The sequence below is a fragment of the Barbus barbus genome, assembly GCF_936440315.1.
Source record: "Barbus barbus genome assembly, chromosome: 46".
NCBI lineage: Eukaryota > Metazoa > Chordata > Actinopteri > Cypriniformes > Cyprinidae > Barbus > Barbus barbus.
The window spans coordinates 19633156-19657047 of NC_136724.1; the positions used below are offsets into that span (position 1 = coordinate 19633156).

Genomic DNA, 23892 nt, shown 5'->3' on the forward strand with positions numbered 1-23892 from the left:
ACAATTATTGCTACTATTATGTATGTATTTATTATTTTTTCTTTTTTACCAGCAAGTGAAAGTTTACGAGCTATGAAAGAGCAACCTTTATATAATAACATTTTACTTGGGGAATTGTTGGTGAGCAATTGGCCCAAACAAAAGCAAAGCAGAAATCTGCAGACTTATTTCAGTGTCTTTGCTTTATAATACGGTTTTATAGCAGAAACTTAGACGAATGATTGATCCCTACAGGGTGCCTCTGACAAACCGCCTCACTGTGCCCGAAATGTTTACGAGTCGCTGTATCAAATCAGAAAATGTGTTTTGTTTTGTTTTTCTTACACAACGATTTAAGTTTTTCCATTTAGCAGAATCTCCTGCTAGGCGTGTGAAAGGGTTTTGTTTTCACAGAGTGGTGTTTTGGTCCAAAATCGTTCCCAGTTTTGATGACATACACACGTGTTGGCTGAGGAGTCTTAGTTAACAGTTCTGACAGTTATAATTTGTGCTTGAGCTCTGTTTTGTCAGGATTCGGGACTCTTTGGCTGTTAGCAGGAGAACCTCAGAACCAGCTGCAGAACTGAGACTTCTTACAGCTGCTACATGTGAGGAAACAGATCCCTTCTTTTCTTTCTCTCTCACACATCCATGCCAGCCGAGCTAGGTTTGGAGGATTTCAATTAAGTAAAATCGCAGAGATCCTACTAAATGGTATAACAACTGTACTTGTTTAATTCTCTCAAACTTAACAGTCCTCCTATTTTGTTCACTAGCAGTGTCCCCAACAGGCTATTTAAAGGGATAGTTCACTCAAAAATGTAATTTCTGTCATTAATTACTCACCCTCATGTCGTTCTAAACCCGTAAGACCTTCGGAACACAATTTAAGATATTTTTGATGAAATCCACAAGTTTTCTGACCCTGCATAGACAGCATAACAACTACCACATTCAAGTCCCAGAGCGATAGTAAGGACATTGTTAAAATAGTCCATGTGACATCTCAGATTTCATCAAAAATATCTTAATTTGTGTTCTGAAGATGAACGAAGGTCTTACGGGTTTGGAACGACATGAGGGTGAGTTAGTCTTAGTTAGGCTGAATGAATGAATTTTGGTTGAACTACAGTATGACAACCAGTACGGGTGTATCTGCTAGTGAATCAGTTTGAGGTTAAAGTGATAGTTCAACCAAACAAATAATTATTTACACAGTGTTTTTTTGTTTTTAAATCTTGTTTTATATAATGAAAATCAATGGGGTCCAATGTTTTTAGTAATATCTTCTCTCTTAGTTGATCCAAAAATGAATGTTTGCTGGAAATTTACTCACTCTGAGATCTTATAAGATGTAGATGAGTTTGTTTCTTCATCGAAGCAGATTTTTGTAGAAATGTAGCATTATCACTTGCTCACGAATGGATCCTCTGCAGTGAATGGGTGCCGTCAGAATGAGAGTTCAAACAGCTGATAAAAACAATCACAATAATCCACAAGTAATCTACACGACTCCATTCCATCAATTAATGTCTTGTGAAGCAAAAAGCTGCGCATTTAAAAGAAGCAAATCCCTCATTAAGGAATTTTTACTGTAAACTTTTGCTTTGCGTCTGGCCAAAATACCAGTCCATAATAATAACGCTTCGTCTAGTGAAAAAGTCTATCCCCTGTTGTCCTCTGACATCAAAATCCACTGATATTTGTTTAGAACTGTTTTTGCTTTTAAACAGTGCTTGATCTGGGCATATTTCTCTCCTGATTCAGATGAGATGCTTTTTTCACTAGAGAAAGCAATATTACAGATAGAAAGCTTGTTTGAAGTTCAAACGTCTTGATGGATTTACAGTATTACAAATGCAGCTTTCATTTCAAAAGACAGTAATTGATGGACTGGAGTGGTGTGGATTACTTGTGGATTATTGTGATGATTTTATCAGCTGTTTGGACGGCACACATTCACTGCAAAGAATCCAGTGGTGAGCAAACTCATCGACATCTGGGATGGCCTGAGGTTGAGTACATTTGAAGTAAATTTTCCTTTTTGGGTGGAAATCTTTCTGGTTTTTATCAGTGGAGAAGATATTAGACTGTAAGGCAGTGCATGATGGATGCGGCATTGGACGTTTCTGATAAAGCAGCTATGGCAACGTCCGTATCATTGTTGGCTTTTACAGAGCTTGTCTATTCCGACTTTCTTGGTGGGATAAAAGGGATGAAAAGAACAGCGAAATCATTTTGTTTCTAAATGCTAACTTGACTTTTTTCCCTCCTGTTTTGCTTGAGCTCAAGAAAAGTGCTGCAGATAATTTAAGGAAAGACAGTGGAGGTTATCAGCAATGAGATTTGCGCGTTCAGGTTGAATTGATTACCCGGAGAAGGTTTCTTCAAAGGAAAGTGGCACTTAGAATTTGAATTAAGTTTGCTGGCCATTCTGACCCCAAAACAGCTTTGTGGCTTTAACTTTGAGATAGCCCTTATCGATGTACCTCTTTCTCTGTGATTTATGTCAGTGGCTGCTCTTGGTTTAGTGGCAATTTTCCTGGTGCATCCTCTGGAGATAGTTTGCAGGAAAGTATTTGGTGGCTGATAAGATAGTGTTGTAAAGGCGGCCCGCTCTGCAGATAAGGACCATTACAGTTATTTGTTGAAAGACAAAGCCTCTCGCTGTCCGACAGACCTGTGAAAACTGCTCACAGAAAGCGGCTGGCCGCTGAAACCTCTCTGACTCTCAGTAATTGTCTCACAAACTGAGCAGCACAAACACGGAGAACGGTCCTTAACCCTCCTCATGGGAGGTGAAATGAGAGCGTCTTTGCTGTGGGATCATTGTGACACTGGTTTTCTCTTTGTTTTGTTGAGTTTGTTGTTGTTCAATCTTCACTTTGAAACAAAATGGTTTATTTTATGAAACGGGTTCAATTCATAGTTTGATTATAATCACTGTATGAGATAAATCATGAGTTTAAGTGTTAATAATTTGCATTGTGCATTAAGTTTTAATACATGTCAGGATATAATTATATGTTTTCACAATGTCTTTTGCAGTTTAACATGTCAAAGTTTATAAGGCTGATATTTCTGCAAACCCACATTCTTATTTAAACTAATTTATTACTTCAAAAAGGGAAAATTGTTATTGTAGCAGTCTTGATGATGTTAAATTTGGGGACACAACTTCTAAAATAACTAAAATAATCCCAGCTAACTGATATTGAAAGTGTAAAGAATAATTGCTAGCTTTTGCTTTCATCACAATGGGCATATTTTCTAATGCAGATGGCAAAAATGCATTAACATTATTGAAGGAAATTACTGTATTTGTGGTGATGTGAATGACTTTATTAATGTTGTAAAAGTGAGCACCAACTATTGGTTGTGTAGATCTTTTTTTTACGCATGCAAATGACACTTATTTTGTAGAATGGGACTCTTTTGGAAATTCAGTTTTCTTCACTTTCTCACCTCTTTCCTGCATTTTCTTTTCCTTCACTTCTTCCGTTTTTATTCCACACCACAGGCTCTGTGTGTACCGCAATTTCACAAAAAAAGTTATAATTCAGTTTTTTTCTTCATTCAGTTGGCGATAAATTCCTTCCAGATAATTAGAATCTTATGGGGGGATTAAAGCTTGCAATTATTATTATCTACAGATAATTCATAATTAATGGAAGTATATGGAAATGTCAGCGAGAATCCTGGAATTAAGCCAGAGTTCATTCCCTAGTCAGCTTCTATTTCAAAGTCACCAGTTAGCAAAATTTCGACACAAAAATGGTTTTCAGGTTCAGTTTGGCCTTTAACTTGAAATGCTGTTGTTTAGTAATAATGCACTTTTGTTGAACCAATTTAAAGAAGAGATGAAAGAAAAACTGGCGAGGTTCATATCTGATTGGTTAGGCTTCAGTTTTCTCAGACTCACAATCAAAGAGAAATCTGATTTGATTTACAAGGCCTATGGCTTTGGTTTGATGCCTAAAGTAAATTATTCTGTATATTTGAACTGGAAAAATAAAAATGGCTTTAAAAAAATCTCAATGGCTGGTGGTAAAAAAAAAAACTCCCACATGGCTTTTAATCATATGATTGTTTCACAGTCATTTTTAGTATCAGCTGCATTTTTGTGGATTATTATGGATGCTGTATGTAAAGCTGAAATTTTTATTTCTAATTTAAAATAAGGAAATTATGGAAGCATGTTTCTGCCAAAAATTCTCTTTATCTTACCGTTTTTGACTTTTTAAGTCATGGACATGTCTTTGTAATTCTTGTTAAATAAAAACTAATTAGGTAACATCTTTTGAATGTGAATATTCTGTAGAAACCATGAGAATCTAATGTTCCCATCATGACTCATAATGACCTTAAATGTTCAACCTTGTCTCATTCCTATCCATAGATAGATAGATGATGTTACTGCTAATTGTATCTTTTAAAAGGCAGTTGCACTCTCACCCCAGAAATGACCTACAGTGTAAAAGATGATATCCCATTATCTTAACGGCATAATGTGTTTCTTTTTATCCGCGTAGCGCTTTGGCAGGAGGATGGGGAATTGCAAACTTGGTGCACAGAGGATGTTTTGTGAACCCTGAAATTAAGACTGCCAAACTGTGTGCTAGACGTTCCTGTAAATTGTAAACTCATGCTTGTGCATCTCTGCTAATGCTATTAGGACTAAGCTCTGCCATCTGTGGAGTGTTTTACTGTGAATGCATTTGAGTTTATTGATTTGTAGTCTGGAGTGTATCAAAGATGGAAAATGTAGGTGTAAAAAGCATCTGAAATGTTTGGAGACTCTTTGGTGAGTAATTTCTTTTGTTCAGCACAAAATGAATATGCTTATATAGTAATTTTAGCAAGTATTTCTATATAAAAGTAAACAGACTTTCAGAAATATGACAATATAACTTTAGTAATTCTAATAGGATGGATATAAGAGCTAGACTTATGAACTTATAGACTTATAACTTTTGAAATTTTGTAGTGCTGTCAAACGATTAATCGCGATTAATCACATCCAAAATAGTTTTTGTTTACATAATAAATATGCAAAGTACACACATATATTATGTATATATAAATACACACACATACATTTTGAAAATATTTACATGTATATATTTATTTTCATAGAATTTATCTATATAAATATATTTAATATAAAAGCATAACTTATTTTTCTTAAATCTATGGATGTGTGTGTGCATAATAAATATACACAGTACACACACATATATTATGTAAACGAAAACCTTTATTTTGGATGTGATTAATCGCGATTAATTGTTTGACAGCACTAAAATTTTGATAATATTAACAAGTGAAGCAGATCAGCTGATAGCATAAGATATTACAGAATTCCTCAAATCCATTACTAATATTCACTCATGTTATTGCTGTCATTGGCCCAACAAAAATGTTGCCACTTTCTAGATAAGGTTATTTTTGTTAGCTAAATTGTTTTTTACAAAAGTGATATTGCAAACACAGAAAAACACCTACATTTTTATAAAACAAAATTGTATTTTATTTAAAAAACGTTCACTAGAAAAAAATATGAAATACCTGTAATTAGGGCTGGGTAAAAATATAGATTTCCCGATTTGAATCGTTTCTCTATTTACAGAATTATATCAATTCATAAATTGCAAGAATCTATTAGTCGAGGCTGTTTTCAGTTAATCAACGGAACATTGTAGCGCATCTCCCATCCAATAAATTGAAATAAGCTTTGGGCTTTGTTAGTTTTTATATGAAACAAAGTCTCAGATTTCCAACTGTGTTCATTTTTCATTCTTCTCTGCTTTAATACCAGTTTCAGCATGAGAAAACATGAATAAACATACAAAGGTAACTTAAAAGGAAGAGTACAACTTGTTAGTCAGCTAGTGAAATGAACTCTAGAGATGAGCATTTTGCCAAATATGTGCACCATATAACATATTCATTATCATTTTTTTACTGTTCTTCAGTGTTTCATTTATGTTTAAATAAATCTGTCAAGTTTTTTTGATAGCACCATTTAAATGTTTATATTTAAAAAAACTAACTGGAGTTGAAATATAATTATGTATTTCTAACGTTATTATAATAAAATTAGACGTTTGTATACAAATCAGTCAATTTTAACCGTCAAAATTATAATAACGTAGTACCAGCTGACTCATATGCAGGCTATATTTTACAGCATTAGTTGAGAGATTTCTTATTCCTTGAGGAAATTTGCCATGTACTGTACTTGATATACTTGATATATATCGAATCAGAATCAAATTGTGAATTTTTTTTTTTTTTGGATGCGCAGTTATGAACAAAATCACATAATTGTGATATTAGGATAAGAAATCTAACAAAAACAATTTAGTTATTAAGAAAATTATAGCAATAAAAGTGTGTGTGTGGATAGGAATAACAAAACAGGTTCCTTTTTTTCTTGTTGTTGTTGAAGCATTGGAATAGAAAGGCTGATGGATGTCAATCATACTTCAGAGATGGAATATTCTGGTATTGTTTGAGAGCTTTTATTCTTTTTGCCTGTCTAAAGCCAGCTTTTTTGAGACTGACACTGATTTACCGAACCCACAAGCACAAGCAGACACCCACAAAGGATTGATTGATGGATATGACCTTCATCTAGCATAAGCAAACTCATGTGCACACAGTCTATCGGCATTGTGATTACTCACTCACTCTGGCAGTAGTGTGCTCTTGATGGCTAAACTCCTCCCCGGCTATTGCTCTTGAGTTTTTATCTCTCGGATGCCCATGGAACTAGACACCACACTAATACCATCATCATCACACTCTAAGACGCTCGTTTTCCCTTAAGAATTAGCTTTAAACATAACACGCTGCAGAGGGGTTTCTTAATAGCAAGTGTTCAGGTTTCATTATCTGAGATGGTGCCTGTAGGAAAGTGAGGGTGTAAAAAGATTAAGAGTTTTTTGTTTGGGTTGCAGGGGGTTTGTCTAGGACACACACTTACTTTAATGCAGATGAGATTAGATTTTGAGCCAGTTTATCCTAGAGTCTTTTAAAGAATGTATTTAATAGACTCTGAAGGTGCAATTAAGTAGCTGCAGGTCGCCAGATCGCTGTATGGTCACTAGTAGCTGCTGCTAGTTAACTACTCACCAAGCCTATCAGGAGACAAAGCATATAAGCATCAGTGTCACTATGGCCTACTAACTAGTCAGCTAATTAATCTGGACTATTTTATTTATATATAATTTAAATTTTAAATTTTACTTTTAGTCCATTCATCTCAATAGACTGGTTCCAATAAATTAAACAACTTTGTTTATAGATGTATATTTAATTTTTTAATTATTAATTAATTAAAATTGTATTTTAAAGAATGTATTCTATTTTAATTTATTATTTTATAAAAAATAAAAAATTATTTTATACAGAAATTCTTTATTTTATTTTATATAAAATAAAAATACATTATCTCTGGACAGATAAGTACGGCTCTAGTTGCCAAAATAAGTTTAAAATGCCTTATACACTGTAAAAAAAATGAAATAAAATTTGGGCAAACTTAAAAGTTTAAGGCAACCAGCTTCAGCAGAATTTTGAGTTTTCTCAACTTATTCTTTTAGGAAATTTCTCAACTTTTTTTTATAAACTTAAAACAAGAAGTTAAGAAAACTCAAAAAATCTGCTGAAGCTGGTTGCCTTAAACTTTTAAGTTTGCCCAATTTTTTTTTTTTTACAGTGTATAGGTATAGTTCACCAAAAAATTATAATTCTATCATAATTTATACACCCTCATGTTGATCCAAACCTGTATGAATTCTGTTCTTCTGCTGAACACAAAATATATTTTAAAGAATGTGGCTAACCAAACAGTTGATGGTAGCCATTGACTTCAATAGTATTGAAAAAAATACCATGGAAGTCAATGGCTACCATCAACTGTTTGGTTACCGAGATTCTTCAAAATATCTTCTTTAGTGCTCAACAGAAGAAATAAACTTATATATGTTTGAAACGACACAAGGGTGAGTAAGTGATGACAGACTTTTCACTTTTGGGTGAACTGTTTCCTTTAAGTAGCTTGAAAGCAGTTAGATACTTCATCAAAGGGTAGTTTGTCTGTATTTGAAATGCTATAAATAACGAGTAGCTTCCCCAACATAGGTGTGGGCACCCACTGAATAGAGTTTGCTGTTTAGACTCCTGAAAAATGAATTTGTGATTCTTTGTGTGTTTTGCAGCCCTATTGAGAGATCCCAGTCAGAGCATCATGTCATTTATAAACTACTGAAGGGAGTCCACAGTCTGACCTCGCAGCTGGGCTTGCAGGAGCTGAGACAGATTAGTACCGTCACCACCGTCGAGACCTGGGAACGCGGACAGATCAGTAAGATATATACACACACACACACACAGTCACACTCTTAAAGGAATAGAACACATACGCTCTTAAAGGAATAGTTCACCCAATTTTTTTGTTTAAATTTATGCCATCAAAAATGTAGATGAGTTTGTTTCTTCATCAGAACAGATTTGGAGAAATGTAGCATTACACCACTTTCTCACCAATGGATCCTCTGCAGTGAAGTGAATGGGTGCCTCTAACCATAATATTGCAGAAGCTATGGTTAAAGTTAAAATGTCTTTATGATGGATTTATTTTTTAATAACTCGCAAGACAGCAGTTGATGGACTGGAGTCGTGTGCATTATTGTGATGTGTTTATCAGCTGTTTGGACTCTCATTCTGACGGCACCCATTCACTGCAGTGGATCCATTGGTGAGCAAGTGATCTAATGCTACATTTCTTCAAATCTGTTTGAAGAAGCAACTCATCTACATCTTGAATAACCAGAGGTGAGTACATTTTTTACATGTTTTCATTTTTTGTTTTCCAAACTGATAGTTTACCTTATAATGAAAATTCAAAACCCATATGACTGCATTTATGTACTGTAGAAGTGCATAAAGTATTTTTTTAAGAACATTCTAGCCATTATTTTCAGTTTGATGGAGTTGAAGGACAAAGCAGCATCATTAATTTATCATAAAAGTAGTTCATATAACTAATTTTTCATCCACCATTTGTGTTTTTGCACGATGGAAGATGGAAATCATCCATAAAAACACTCCGCAACTGAATTGGGCTTCTTTAAAAGCTTACTATTTCTAGTTCAGCAGGTTTATCAGCTTCAGAACAGTTTATCCACAAATGAGAACATAATAGTGCTTATAATATATACAGTATAGGCTTCATAAACAGTATACTTCATTGTCTTTTTCTGATCCAGAGCCTTGCAAACATTTGGCTCAATCCCCAAAGAAGAAGATTCTCTCATCCAAAACAGTTAGTTCGTATATTATATATCAGTGGCCTCATGCAACACAATCTATCGAGACAAATTGAACACATCTTTCATTGGCATCATCTTTCAGTCTCGCCTGTGAATATTGTCAAGTGTTTGGATGTGTTTCTAAAAGGTTGAGAGCCCAACCTGGCATGCGTGATTTTCTATCGATGTGTTCATTCGTCTGCTAATCTGTGCTCAATAACAGCCACGTATTCTTTCAGGGCCACTAAGCAAAAACATAAAGGAAAGACAATTTGATGAAAGCATGAATCTGTGTCTCCACACCGATGGTTACCATTTTGCAAACGTCTGGTGTTTTGGAGATGAAGATTTCTTTATTGATTCGTCTAGGGCAGTAATGGCTGTGGTGTGTTGTATGTCACAGATGGAGGGGGGAAGGGCTTCGTTATGGACGCAAGTTTTAGCTGCAGATGATTACAGAACATAAACACTGGGATTTGCTGTTGATAGGCGTCTGCGCCAGACTGAAAAGTTTGCGTGTGAGAGATGTTGTGGAGTGTTTTTACTAGTGTATAGAGGGTTTGCTTTCAGAGAGTAGTTTTCATCTCATTCAGATCATTGTGTCAAGGTGATTTATTTGTCTGAAGATATAGATATGACTGAAATATATACAGCTCATTTCATATTGTGTGTGAAAATTCCTTAAAAGAAGGTGATATATGTATATGTGTGTGTATATATATGTATATGAGAAAGCGTAAGCTTGTTTGGGGGATGTTTTTATCAAAGAAATATGAAGAGTATAGTGCTTTTTACAAGGAATGGGCCATCAAAAAATAAAAATGTCATTATTAACTTTTCACTTTTTTTCCCTTCTTAAAATCTGCATTTGTGCAAACTGTCTTGATCACACTTTTGAATACTGTCAAGCTCCAAAAAGTTATATATTCAGTATAAAATCAAAAGTACATAAAAAAGCATAAAATCGGTCCCGTATTCCAGTGTTTTCAGCATTATTTACAGTATATACTATTAAAGTGTATATAGTAATATTTCAAATGACTTTTTTGTTGAAGTTTCAATAATTTAGGCATGTGGTTTTGTCATTTTTATTAGTTATGAGTTTTGTTCAATGTCACCTGCCAATGCAACCTTTCTAATTGAATTTTTTATAAAAGTAGTTTTAATAGTTTTAGTTAACAATAACTATGGAAGCAGATTCTGCTTCCATAAATAACTGTATTCCAGGTCATTGGAAACTGCATTTGTTTCTCTACATAACAGAAACAGCCATAAGATTTAATAGTGAGTCTCTTGCCCACCTGCATAATGGGGTCAAGCGTTTTGAGCTGAAACAGCTGAAGCGTAACTATCTCTTCTTCTGTTTCTCTGATTACAGTTTTCGGACATAATGGATTTTACCTCGTTCTGAAGGGCTCAGTGAAACCGTTCAACCATGAAACCCTTAAAGAGGATCAGACAGTCTCTACGGTATAAATGATGCTACTTCCTTAACTGTTGTTGAGTTTAAATTGGCCTTTTGCTTTGCCTAACATTAAAAACATTAACATTCCTACCTTGGCAATTGTTTCTGACGAGCATAATCTCTTTCGATCTTTTCTAATGTACAATTAAGACCCGTTCACAGCAAGAATGAAAACTATAATGATAACTATATTAGCATCCACATGATTGATGATTAAGGACACTGCTGGATTTTGTTGTGCACACTTGAATGTTGATTGGCTGTCAATGTTTTTATCGTTCTTTAGAGTGAATCCTTTGGGTTGACTTGGTAAATGAATATGAATGAATTGTTAATTAATTAATTTATATTTAAACTACTTCCACTTAACATAATTTCACTTATTGTTGACATAGTGGTCACAGTTTTTCACAATAGGCCTATATTACTTAAGAATTTTGTAGAATAGTTAAGTGCATTATTCAACCGTTTCTTTAAAAAAGAGTTCATTGTAATGTGGCAATTTGTTCCATCCCACTGAAGAATATAAATATCTATTCAAGTGTTACATCCAATAGTGAAGTAGCGCAGGGTCATAAGTAAATACAGCATTTTAACGATGGCTCTGAATTCTGGACTCTTGAACACAACATTTTCAAAGGTTTTCATGCAGTGTACTGTATTTGGTGTCTTTGTTGATCTAGATTGCAGCTGGAGGTTCATTTGGATTCTGTGAACCTGTAAATGCAGTAGATGGAGGTGCCATCATCCAGTGTGTAGTGACACTCGAGACCTGCGAGATTCTCAAAATATCTCGGTCTGGCTATGAGAAGCTAAAAAAGGTGCAGAAATGTGATGCTTCATGTAACACAAAAGTGAAATGTACTTTGCAGACTAGAGACACACCAATACTTTATATTCTGGCCTGTAATTGTTTTCATGTTATATCTGATAAATGATAAATGACCAGTAATAAAATTCTGTAATATTTTGCCCAAATAAATGAAAAATAAAACACTAAAATTAGTTATTTTAAGTGCTGCAAGTGAGGCATCGCAACATTATACTGCACAGTAAAAAATAAAAAATAAATGCTCATTTTGAGATTTGCTAAAGATTACATTTTACAGTGATGATTTGTGTAATATGAATATATCATATTACTATAATAATCTAATCTTAATTTTAATAATTTTACTAATAACAAATTATTAATGTTAAGATTAACTTTGAGCATTGGATGACAATGTTAATTAATAATGTTAATATGTAACATTTATTAACAATATAGTTTATTAGAATTTAATATGGTAATAATTTAATCTTTATTAATTTATTATCAGTAATTTATTATTATTAGGACTATATAATATACTATTTAATATTTATATGTATTCATGTTTTATTAACACATTTAATATTAAAATTATTTAATCATCATTTTAATAAATTATTATATTAATACATTATTTATATTAGGATTAAATCTGAGAATTATATGACAACATAATCATATTAATATTTAATATTAATATTCATTAATACATTTATTGAGAATATAATGTATTCATATTTAACATTATAATAATGTAATCTTAATATTAATACTTTAATACTTTACTAACAATAAAATATTATTAGGATTAACTCTGAGGATTAGATGATAAGATAATCTAAATGATTAATATTGAATATAAATGTTTTTTTATTAACAATAAAATTAATGTGTAATATTATAACAATCCCAATCCTAATATTAATAGTTTACTATTATTATAAGTTATTAATATTAGGATTAACTCTGAGCATTAGATGCTAGAATGATCATCTAAACAAAGCAGAGGAAACGAATATGCACAATTAAATTCTGAATTACTGGCTATTAACCGAAACAAAAAACAAAACAATCTGCTACCGGCCAAATCCAATATTGTTCAAATATATTTTGCATCCTTTCCTTGGTGTCCTAAAGTGATTCCATCAATAAGACAATATCCTCTTGTTATTTGTAGGACATCCTGGCACAGGACCATGAAGTTAAAGCGTCTTTGATCCAGGGCTGCCAGCTGTACCTTCACTGGCCAAAGCTTTCCATCAACCACCTGGTCGAAGGCATGCAGCTAAAAACATTCCCTGCTAATCAAGGTAAGTGGGTGTCTTGATTGAATATGTGTTGTCACAATGACTCATGGCAGCGTCTCGTGCACTTTAGTTTAGTTTTGTTCCGTTAACTGATTCTTAGCACCTGGACGGCATAATGGTTTTCCTCACTTAGTGCGACACTCAACACGTTTGCCCCTAAATAAATGTGTTTATGGGTGGAGAGCACTCGAATATGATTAGAGAAAAATACAAGCTGCTCCATTACCCGCACAGCTGACTTTAATTACCAGGACGGCTGCTTTTACACCTCATTTGGGAAATATTGAAGCCTAGATATTCATTTAGGTGCATATGTTTATGTGTGTGTCATTGCAGTAGTGTCCAACGACTATTGCTCAAATTGAGTTTGCAGCTCTGATTTCACTAATGTTGAGCTTTAGTGTGCTGGGAAAGACAGGTGTTCTCTTTTTTATGGACATGAATGGAACTGAATTGAACACAAAGTCTGGTGTGACTACCCTTTTAGCCTGTTCAATCTCACTTCCTGTTCTGGAGCTGACAGGCGGGCATATGGTGTGCTGTGGTTGCGCTGAGATATTGGGCGGAGATCAGCTATCATGGCTGAAATCTTTATTTAGTTGCTGGAATCTCTACTCTTCCGTGGCTGTATCCCATTATCTCCATCCTCCCTCCAATTATACGTCTTCATTCGTATCTTCCTCTTTAATGAAAGGCTTCGGCTTTTAAGTCAATCTGTTTTCTTTAAAGACACTTTTAAGTGAGATCAATCCATGCTAGACCAGATCTTCGAACATGTGTGAACAATTAAATACAAAAATGGTTTGTAGATTAGTTCACTGACATGTGTTCAAAATTTAGATATGTCGTCCGAAACCACACATTTGAAAATCTGACTCTTTAAATGATTTATTGCCTGACTCTTATATATTTTAAATTAACATATATCTATAATATACTTATTAATTTTTATATGTAATATTTAATATACAGTATATATATATATATATATATATATATATATGTGTGCTGTCAATCGATTAAAAAATGTAATCGCGTTAATCACAGTCCTGGACTGTGATTAATCACGATTAATCACATTAATTGATTACCTGTAAATGTGGTGAAATAAAGGAATGCATGACAAACTAGTTTAAGGAAACAGAACCTTTCACATCTCCACCATAATCCTTATTATTCTTTTGTTTTAATTCAGCTGTTATCATCTTTTATACTGGCAATAAAACCTTTACCAAGCCACATCTCTTCAATCCCAGTACACATTTACCCAACTATTATAAAAGTATTTCTAAATAAATACAACAAAACATTTTCTTGCGACCTTACATGAAGTATAGGATAAAATGCATTATGGAGAAGAATTGGACCTGTTCTGCAGCTGCATTAGAGGCTAACATTAGCATCATGATACATAAGACAATTTATGAGATTAATAGTACACTTTTACTCAGAACTTATTTAAACCACCATCGAGTGTTAGTAATATTTAACTTCCTTTTGCGATCACATGTGTATACTTTGGGCGGCCGCAGTACATTATAAAAGTAGCCCAAAAAAGCGCAACCCACGGCTCTGTATTTTTTCCCACGACTGTATTTTCAAAATAGCCCAATTGTGCAGGAAAACCGCAACCCTGGCAATACTGGTTCGCTGTACCCTTATCACATGAGTATACATATCTCTCACGCACTGTCACTCTCTCTCTCTGTCTCTCGGACACACTCGCTCTCTCTCTCTGCGTTCGCTTCACTTTTGTCGAGTCCGGCACCTCATAATCACACAATCCCTGCGTCCCAATGTGCATATATCCACCCTATCTGCCCTAAATAGTATTGAAAATTACTAATATCACATAGAATTTAGGATGAATAGTGTGCACATTGGGACACAGACAATGATTACCTTCCGCGCTGCGATGACGGCAAGAAGTTGGGGTCAAACCTTATCAAATGATTAATTTGAGTTAAAAAATATTAACGCGTTAAATTTTTTTGAATAATCGTATGCGTTAACGCGTTAACGTTGAAAGCCCTAATATATATATATATATCTTATATGTTGTGTTAAGTAGACACCCCTAAAATATATGTAATGTAATCTTTTTATCAAATTCTGTGTTTTCCATTATTTTCTGGATTCCATTTGAATGATTTCATTACATTTTAATAATCAAAAGCATCTCTAATTTATTGATTTCATAAATAATTAATTTATGAAATAACATTACATTAATATATTTCTGTCACAGTTTCTTCAAGTTAAGCCAAAATTACATTTTGACGGGTTGCTGTGAAAATCTTTCTGTTTCTGTTTGAATATGACATGACGATAGTTTTTCTCAAAAGAAGCGGTAAATGCTCATGGAGTGACTCTCAGAGCAGTTCTAGAGATTATGTTTGTGTGTTAATGAGACCGCAGAGGATGAAAATTCAGTGAATGTTATGTGCGCTTCAGTATGTGTGTAGTAAACGAACACAGACATGCAGAACATGCAGGATTTATATTTAAATGGTATTTTTGTGGCTTGATATTCACAGACACTAGTCTATATTGCATTTTGATTACTTGCACAGCTATTAGTAAACGAGACCCAATGTGACGGCGCTGGTGTTTCGATCTTTGCAGAATGAAAACCTGGTGTATGTATGAGTGCTGACAGTTTATGCGGCTCGGCTGAGGGTTAGGCTCTCATATCATAGCTGCTCTTTATCAGAGAGACGGAGAGAGAGACCTATGGAACGAGATGTGATTAGAGAGACAGACAGGTGTGTGGGAGAGGAGATTGATTGGCTCTTATCTGAGTGTGCAGCCGACAGCTGATGGATGGGGCGAGAGCCCTGATCATTTCAGATGGCGGAGGGGTGGCTATTCTTGAACCAACTTCATCAGGAAACGCTGTATTCCTCCAACAGCCGTCATAATCATAGACAGTTGGCATAAAACAAGTCTTTTGGGAAATAGAATACACTAGGGCTGTCAATTGATTACAGATTAATCTTAAATAAATACGTGCTGATTTATTAAATAAAATAACTGAGAATAATGGCATGTCAATATTCGCTGAGAAAAGCCTAAAATGAATATAATTCAAAGACATTGTTGTGGCAGATGAGTAATTAATTGACAGACTTTAAAAAGTGGCTCTAGAATTTAATACATTGACATTTTTGGGTGTTGCTTTATGCCTCATTATTCGTCATTGTCTCATGCCAAGTTTTAAAACATTTTAAAACAGAAAACTGTTATATTTTTATATTAATATTAATAATTTTCTATTTGTTTTACATTTTGTAGAATAATATTATTAAAATCTTTTTTTAATATTTATTGCATTAGTTTTCTATATTTATTTGTAATCAAACATACTAAATTCTGTTACACTGATAGCCCTAAAATAAACATATTTGTCATCATACTACAATGCACTTGTGTGGTATGAGCCATTCTTTAGTAATATTTAATATTTTAGTATTTCTTTTAGTTTATTTCACAAATTAAGGTATGTTTAAAGTTCAATGGAGGCACTGTTTGTAGAGTCTTGTGTGATGTTGTGTGTGTGTGTGTGGTCCTGGTATTTCCTACATTATGGGGACCAAATGCCCCCACAAGTATAGTAATACCAGTAAATTTTGACCTTGTGAGGTCTCCATGAGGAAATAAGCTTATAAATCATACAGAATGATCTTTTTTGAAAATCTAAAATAGCAAAATTTTGTGTGATGGGTAGGTTTAGGGTTAGTGTAAGTGGATAGAAAATACAGTGTTTGTACAGTATAAAAACCTTTACGCTCATGGAATTTCCCCATAAAACATGGAAACCCAGCATGTGTGTGTTTGGAGGTGATGGCGTATTGTGAAGTCATGCCTACTATGCTTACATTGCACACTGTTCAGGACCTTGGATAGTAGCACAACATGTGAACACGACTAACAGGTGTGAGAATGACGATAACTCATGTGAAGATTGAGTTCATTGAGTGTTAGCTCCAGTCCCAATTCGGAGATTAGTAAGAAGAGGAAAATCCTGATGGCTTTTCCCTTTGTATGACTTCTTACAGACCAAACTTGACCTCCTAACAACCCGTGACCGCCCTGCCTCACCAAAGCCAAGGTCCTCATTTGAACTTCCTCCTGACCGTGATGCATAACCCAGCAGCCTTGATCCAGAGACCACTGCACTTCCCTTCGGCTGTCCTTAGCTGTAAACTTCAAACCATTAACACTCTCCTTTCCATTACGCACCAAGACATTTTTTATTAAGTTAAAAACTGTAATATTATAAAATATTATTACAACTTAAAATAGCTTCATATATTTAAATATATTATAAAATATAATTTTCAGCATCATTACTCCAGTCTTCAGTGTCACATGATCCTTTTGCTGCTTAATATATTTCTGGAAACAATACATTTTTCAGGATTTTTTGAAAAATAGAAACAGCATTTATTTGAAATAGAAATCTTTTGTAACATTTTAAATGCCTTTACTGTCATGTGTTTTTGCTGAATAAAAGTATTCAATTCTTTTTTATGATAAAATTAATACATATGCATGCATTGCTGCGTAATACATTTATATAAAAACTATATAAAATTTATTATATTGTTCAGAATTATTTGTCATCGTACATCATTTTTTTCTGTATAGGAAATATGTCTCGTTTTAAAGATATTAACATATTTTTCTGGAAACAAGTTAATAAAATAGTGTGAATCATTTTGAGTCATATTAGGGCACCACAGTATGTAAAGAGGTCATTATAGATGATCCAGAGAGGAACATTTAATGGGCATGATGGGTACAGTGTGAACAGATGTTTGTTGATGCATCTCTACACTAATTACAGTTGCATCATCTGATTTTGGCGCATTGTAAGAAAGGTCTCAGTTGTCATTCTCCCTCCTTCTCCAGTCTTTTTCTATTTCTCCAAACATGTCACTGAAGATCAGAAGTGAAGTCCCTGCTCCATTAGTTCACCAGTCTGTGGGCTACTCAAGATGTCTCAGTTTGCTCCTCCAGAGACACGAGCTGTAAACTCAAATATCTTCTGTTCTCCAGCAGGATTATGCCAAACAAAAGCCTGTTGTCTCCAGCGCTGGCCTGAGTCACCCCGCGTCCACAGCTGTCCTGTTCTCATTCACTCTGGCCTGGACTGCCACCCCTAAGCTATGAATCCAGTCTGGTCCAGGTTTTTCGAGCCATCTTAATTTCTATCATGTTCCATGGCTGGACTTGCAGTCCAAATATCCAGTCCAGCATGACTGTTTTTGATTATCTGAGCAGAAGTTTACTGATCTGTTACCGTTTGGCCCACCCAGCCAGACAGAATATGGCGTCAATGTTTATGGTAACATTTAACCACCCAACCAACCAACCAACCAACCAACATTTAATCAATTTTAAGTTGCACATAGACATTGAGGGCTCTAGGGAGGGGACGAGCTGACACAAGCTTGTGGAGGGTGCCCCTCCCCTGTTTTAAAGCACCCCTGTTTTAAAGCACCTTAGAACAACACACACCAACACTACATTTGAGCGGGTGAGGTGAAGCATGGGGTCTTTTTTTTTTTTCTCACACCCCTGTTCTCTGTTCTCTGTCCGGGGCCGGGGGCTGCGAGGATGAGCTGGCCGCCCGGTCGGGGTCTGGGCTGGTGGTCTTCTCTGCTGCTGCGGGGACCGGGGTGGTCTTCCTGTCCCCACGCCAGAGCGAAGGGGGTTCAGCTCCGGGATCGGGCGCTGATTACCCCTCTGGGGGTGGTGGTGCCTGGATCTAGGAGTATAGAGTGCATATAGGGAGTGTGAGTGTGGGTACCATGTCCATTTTTGTGTGTCTACATGTGGGGCGAGGGTGAGAATATTCGTTGCGTGCTTGAGGGTGGGAACGTATGCTTGTGTATATGTGTGCTTGTTCGTCTACGTCTATGTGTCAGGTCGGGCCTTAGACTCCACCTCACTCATCATCTCAGTCGACCCCCACCCCACCACCATGCCCTGCCGGTGGAGGATGCCGCCGGTGCATTGGTGGTTTCTCGCGCCGGGGTAGGATGCTCGGGTGAGCGCTGGCCCACTCTCGGCGGTCGCTTGGCGGGGCCTGGCCCTACTGGCCTTGCTGGGCCCCGGTTGGGGGGTGGGGGGCCCTTGGATCTCCGGGCCCAGGGCTCGGTCTGCCCTGGTGTGGTCGGCTGCCGGCGGAGCCTGCGGGCTTGCCGCCACGGCACCCTGGGGTGTCTACACTGTGGCTGTCGGATGTCCCACCTTCGGGCTCTCCTCTGCCCTTTTCTGGGTGGGGGCCGCAGTTGTCCCTGCGGTGGTTCCCCTGGGGGTCCCGTGCCCTGGGGGGCCTCCGGATGTTTGGGGCCTGGGTCTCTTCCATGCCTGCTTCATGCCTTGCGGGATGGGGCTGTTGTTCCCCACACACACACTATTAAACATTTACATGGAGGAACCTTATGAACACAAGCGCGCTCACACACACAGGTGTACACTCAAGCATTCACATTGGTGTAAAAACGGGTGCTCACTGACACACATTGTTCTGATCTGCTGTTGCTTCAAAACTTATTTTGTAATATTAGTTATGCGTGTTGCTCAATAACATTTAACATTTAGAATTTATTGTGATTCATACAGATGTTGGTTGTTGCTGCAGTTTCTCTGATGTTGTGTCTTCTGTTGTTTTCTCTTTTTGTCAGCAGGTATCGAAGCAAATTGTCTGTTTTTTTTTTTTGTTTTTTTTTTGTCTTGTTTTTTCCTCTCTCTCTCTCCCCCTTCTCTGTTGACTTTATCCATAATTTTTTTTTTTTTTTTATTTTATTTTTTTTTTTATTATTATTATTATTTTTATTATTATCATTATAATTATAATTATTATTTTTTTTTTATTATTATTATTATTATAATTTTTTTTTTTTTTTTTTTTTTTTTTTTTTTTTTTTCTCTCTCTTGTTTCCTCTGTCCCCTGGTCTTGTCGGTCATAGTATGGTTAAATAAAAGGGTATATAAAATTTAATTAATTAATAAAAAATAAATAATATAAAAAAAAAAAAAAAAAAAAAGGCTGTGAATGATGATAGCATAACTACACATACGTACTGTCATGTGTTATCTGTGTTACTGACAGGCCAAAAAAAAAAAAAAAAAAAAAAAAAAAAAAAAAAAAAAAAAAAAAAAAAAAAACATTTAACCACCCAGAACACAAATTCATTTCTTTCTTTAATTGAGATCTTCTGCCATTGGCTTCAGCTTTAATCATAGGGTGTAAAAACTACAATAAAAACAATATCTGTTTTCTATTTGAATATATTTTAAAATGTAGTTTATTCACGTGATGCAAAACTGAATTTTCAGCAGTCATTACTCAAGTCTTCAGTGCCTTAATGAATTTTTGATAGTAGTTTGTATATATATGTTTTCCCTATACTTTTAGGGCTGATTCACACACAATGATTTATTTTCATTCCACTTTGCTACTTTTCCATTTTTCTTTTCCATGTAAACTTGCTAGATGGACATCTTTAACCATTGTGCTTCCCTCTCCAGTCTTTTGCAGCGTCTCAAACAATGACTTCTAAGTTAAAATAAGTTCATCTTTTAAAAAACATATCTCAAGACCTTGCATTTTTTTCTCCCCATTCCATTGCAGACGTCTCGTTCATGTGCATTACCATTCTGATACACAGACTTGTACTCAACCCTGTATTATTCGTTCTTCCTCTTCTTCTTTAGATTCAGTTTCTGGTTCTAACATATATGGCTGAAGTAATCCGATATTGGCACTTGTCATTGTGAAGTGTTTCCTACTTCATTTAAGAGTGTGAAAGTGGAGCAGGTGATTGATGGTAGGCGGGACTAGTTTGCATATTCGTGGTTCTGCATGTACTAAATGAGATAAGAGAGTAGAGTTATATTCAAGCCACTATAAGGTAAGAAGGAATTTTCACAGGAAATAAACATTTAAATGCATCATTCTGATTATCCAGGGGTTCTGTAAGTCTTAAAAGCGTAAAGCGCCCTTCCACAAATTAAGGCCTAAAAATATCTTATAAGAATAGAAAGTCTTAAATTCATAAGGTATACATGAAGATTTTTTTGTTTTCCAATGCAAATATGTAAACATCCTTAAATCAAGGTGCAGCTACTTGAGATGCAAACTGAACATATGAAATTGTACAAAATTAAGTGAGTTTGTTTAAAACAAGAGAAAATATCTGCCAGTGGGGAATAAAAACTTGTTTTCTCTTTGGATCAAGTTGACTTTCTTAGCTCATTGGTAGATATTTTCTTGTTTTAATCATAAACTCACATCAGTTTCTTATAAAACACTTATTTTATGTCACCTTTTCATTAATTGTATCTTTATTTAAGAGTCTTTAAATATTTTGCACTGGAAAACAGGATAAATTAATTACTGAACAAGAACAGCAGTTTTTTGCAATTTCCATTTTCCATATTTTAGTGTTTGGGAACAGAACGATTTAAGCCGTATAATTTATCTCTTTTTTTTTTGTTGTAAAAAATAAATAAAATAATGGGTATCTTTTGGAAGTTTTTGCTTTTGCTTATGCAAGACATTTACATTTAGAGATCATATTGACGTATTGTGTTCCATTCTATTTTTAAAAAGAAATTAATGTATTAAATATGTTATTTTTATTATAAATAATGTTTTTTTTTCTTACTTTCTATTTATCGAAGAATCCTGAAAATAAAAAAAAAAATTTGTGCAAACAAACTGCTGAAAATTTAGTGTTGATATCACAGGAATAGATCACACTTTATATTAGGTGGCCTTAACTACTATGTACTTGCATCAAAAAATAAGTACAATGTACTTATTGTGGTCATATTGTATTGCAAAACACTTCTGCTGCTATTGAGGTGGGATACGGGTAAGGTTAGGGGCAGGTTTGGTGGTATGGGTCGGTTTAAGGGTGGGTTAAGGTGTAAAGGATGGGCCAACTATGTAATTATAGAAATTAATTACGGATGTAAATAGATGTAGGTATTTTTAAAAGTATTAGTACAATTTAAAAACATGTATGTACACAATAAGTGCATTGTACCAAATTATTAATTTACATGTAAGTACACAGTAGTTAAGGCCACCTAATATAAAGTGGGACCCAGGAATAAATTACATTTTAAATTACATTTTAAAATTGAAAATAATTTTCTTCTTTTCTTTCAAAGACATTTTAAAAATCTTAAGCCCAAATCTTTCAACGGCAGTTTACTGTATGTATGTAATATATTCATCTATTCCTTAAAATTTCTTCACTTAGTCTTAAAAAGTCTTGAAAAGTATTTTTTAAATTAAATGTACCTTCATAAAACCTGCAGAAACCCTGCCAAAGATTTGTCAAACATGAGTTTTAAGGGATAAAATTAGTGGCTGAAGGGGGACTTGCATAGAAAATGCATAGAACTGGATTGTAGATCTGATGCATAGTAAACAGTCAATGAATTCACAGGCTATATGGGCCATTGATAGTGAACTAAGAAAAAACAAACACTATGAATAGTTCTCACAGGCCGTTAAACAATTTGCATTGTTTTTATTAAAATTCTATATTTTGGTTCTAATCACTATGGGATTTTTAAAGTAATATTTCTATTGAAAATCTACCGTTGGAAGAGTATCGTTACATGAGAGTAACATTTTGATGCTGTCCCACGACTCTAATTGTGTTGTGCAGTACAGAAATGCAGAACTCTGGATGTTAATGCCCTGTGGGAGGAGGCGTGACTGCGGCGTGTTCATCTAAGAAGACAAACGACGTGTACCAGAGCCTACTGTGATTTCCCAAGTGATCCAGACATTTGCTTTTAAATGGCTTGCGAAGACATGCGGAGCAGGCGAATAATATAGTAACAACAGTTTTGCTCCAAAAAGAGGGAGAGTGTGAGAGATGAGATTAAAACTGGCTTTTGAAACACTGCTTCCTCTTGCCTCTAACTCTTCTGAAGTGGAGGCCTGGCTTCTGTCACCGGCCAGACAAATGGACTCTGCTTGTCCCGCTCGCTGCTTCACAGAGATGGGATTTACCTGTCAAGGCTGATATACAGTGTTTCCCCCTGATGTTAAAGGCTCACTGTAAATCAATTTAATCCTCAACTCCACAAACCAACCTCAGGTTTGTCACAATAAGAAATAATCCACCGCTTTTGGGGCTGCTGCCAAAACATAGATTACTTTTGTCGTAAACAGTCCACATCTTTTTTTCTCATTCTCTCCTGCCTGGGTCACTTCTGGTCTACATGCAGATGCATTTATTATGGCGGGGAATGCCTTGCTTTTGCGTGCCACCTGATGCAATGAGCGACAAACAATTGAAACATTGATTTATATAAACAGAGTTTGGAATGAAATATTAGTGTACTGATTTCTACACACAAAAGGAATTGCATGTAAATAAGTTTTATTAATATTATTATTATTAATCTCATTATATTGTATGTTTATTTCACCAAATAGCATACAGTTATCACCATTCAATATTTCAAAGAAATCACCTGTGAAATCCCCTGTGTCCTGGCCAAAAGACTACCGTCCCATAGCACTGACTGCAATCATGATGAAGTGCTTTGAGAGGCTAGTCATGCACAACATCAAAACCAGCCTCCCCAACACACTCGACCCGCTCCAGTTTGCATACCGTCCAAACCGCTCTACGGACGATGCAGTTTCCTCCACCCTCCACCCTCCACCTGGCTCTTACCCACCTAGAAAATAAAGACTCCTATGTTAGAATGCTGTTCATTGACTTCAGCTCGGCATTCAACACAATAATCCCACAACAGCTCATAAATAAACTAAACCTGCTGGGCCTTAACAACTCCCTTTGTAATTGGATCCTGGACTTTCTAACCAGAAGACCTCAGTCAGTCCGTGTCGGCTACAACACCTCGAGCACTACCACACTGAGCACAGGTGCCCCACAAGGCTGTGTGCTCAGCCCGCTGCTCTTCACGCTGCTGACCCACAACTGCACTGCCAAGTTCAGCTCC

General features: G+C 35.4%; 1 protein-coding gene across 1 annotated transcript in view; it reads left to right on the plus strand.

Annotated features, from left to right (window-relative positions):
- The window catches only part of cnbd1 (cyclic nucleotide binding domain containing 1), a 46404-nt gene that overhangs the window by 12754 nt on the left and 9758 nt on the right, over positions 1-23892 (plus strand). The window contains exons 5-8 of the mRNA XM_079409796.1: positions 8205-8350; positions 10675-10766; positions 11445-11582; positions 12753-12885. Coding sequence (XP_079265922.1) covers positions 8205-8350; positions 10675-10766; positions 11445-11582; positions 12753-12885 — 509 coding nt within the window. The remainder of the gene's footprint in view (positions 1-8204; positions 8351-10674; positions 10767-11444; positions 11583-12752; positions 12886-23892) is intronic.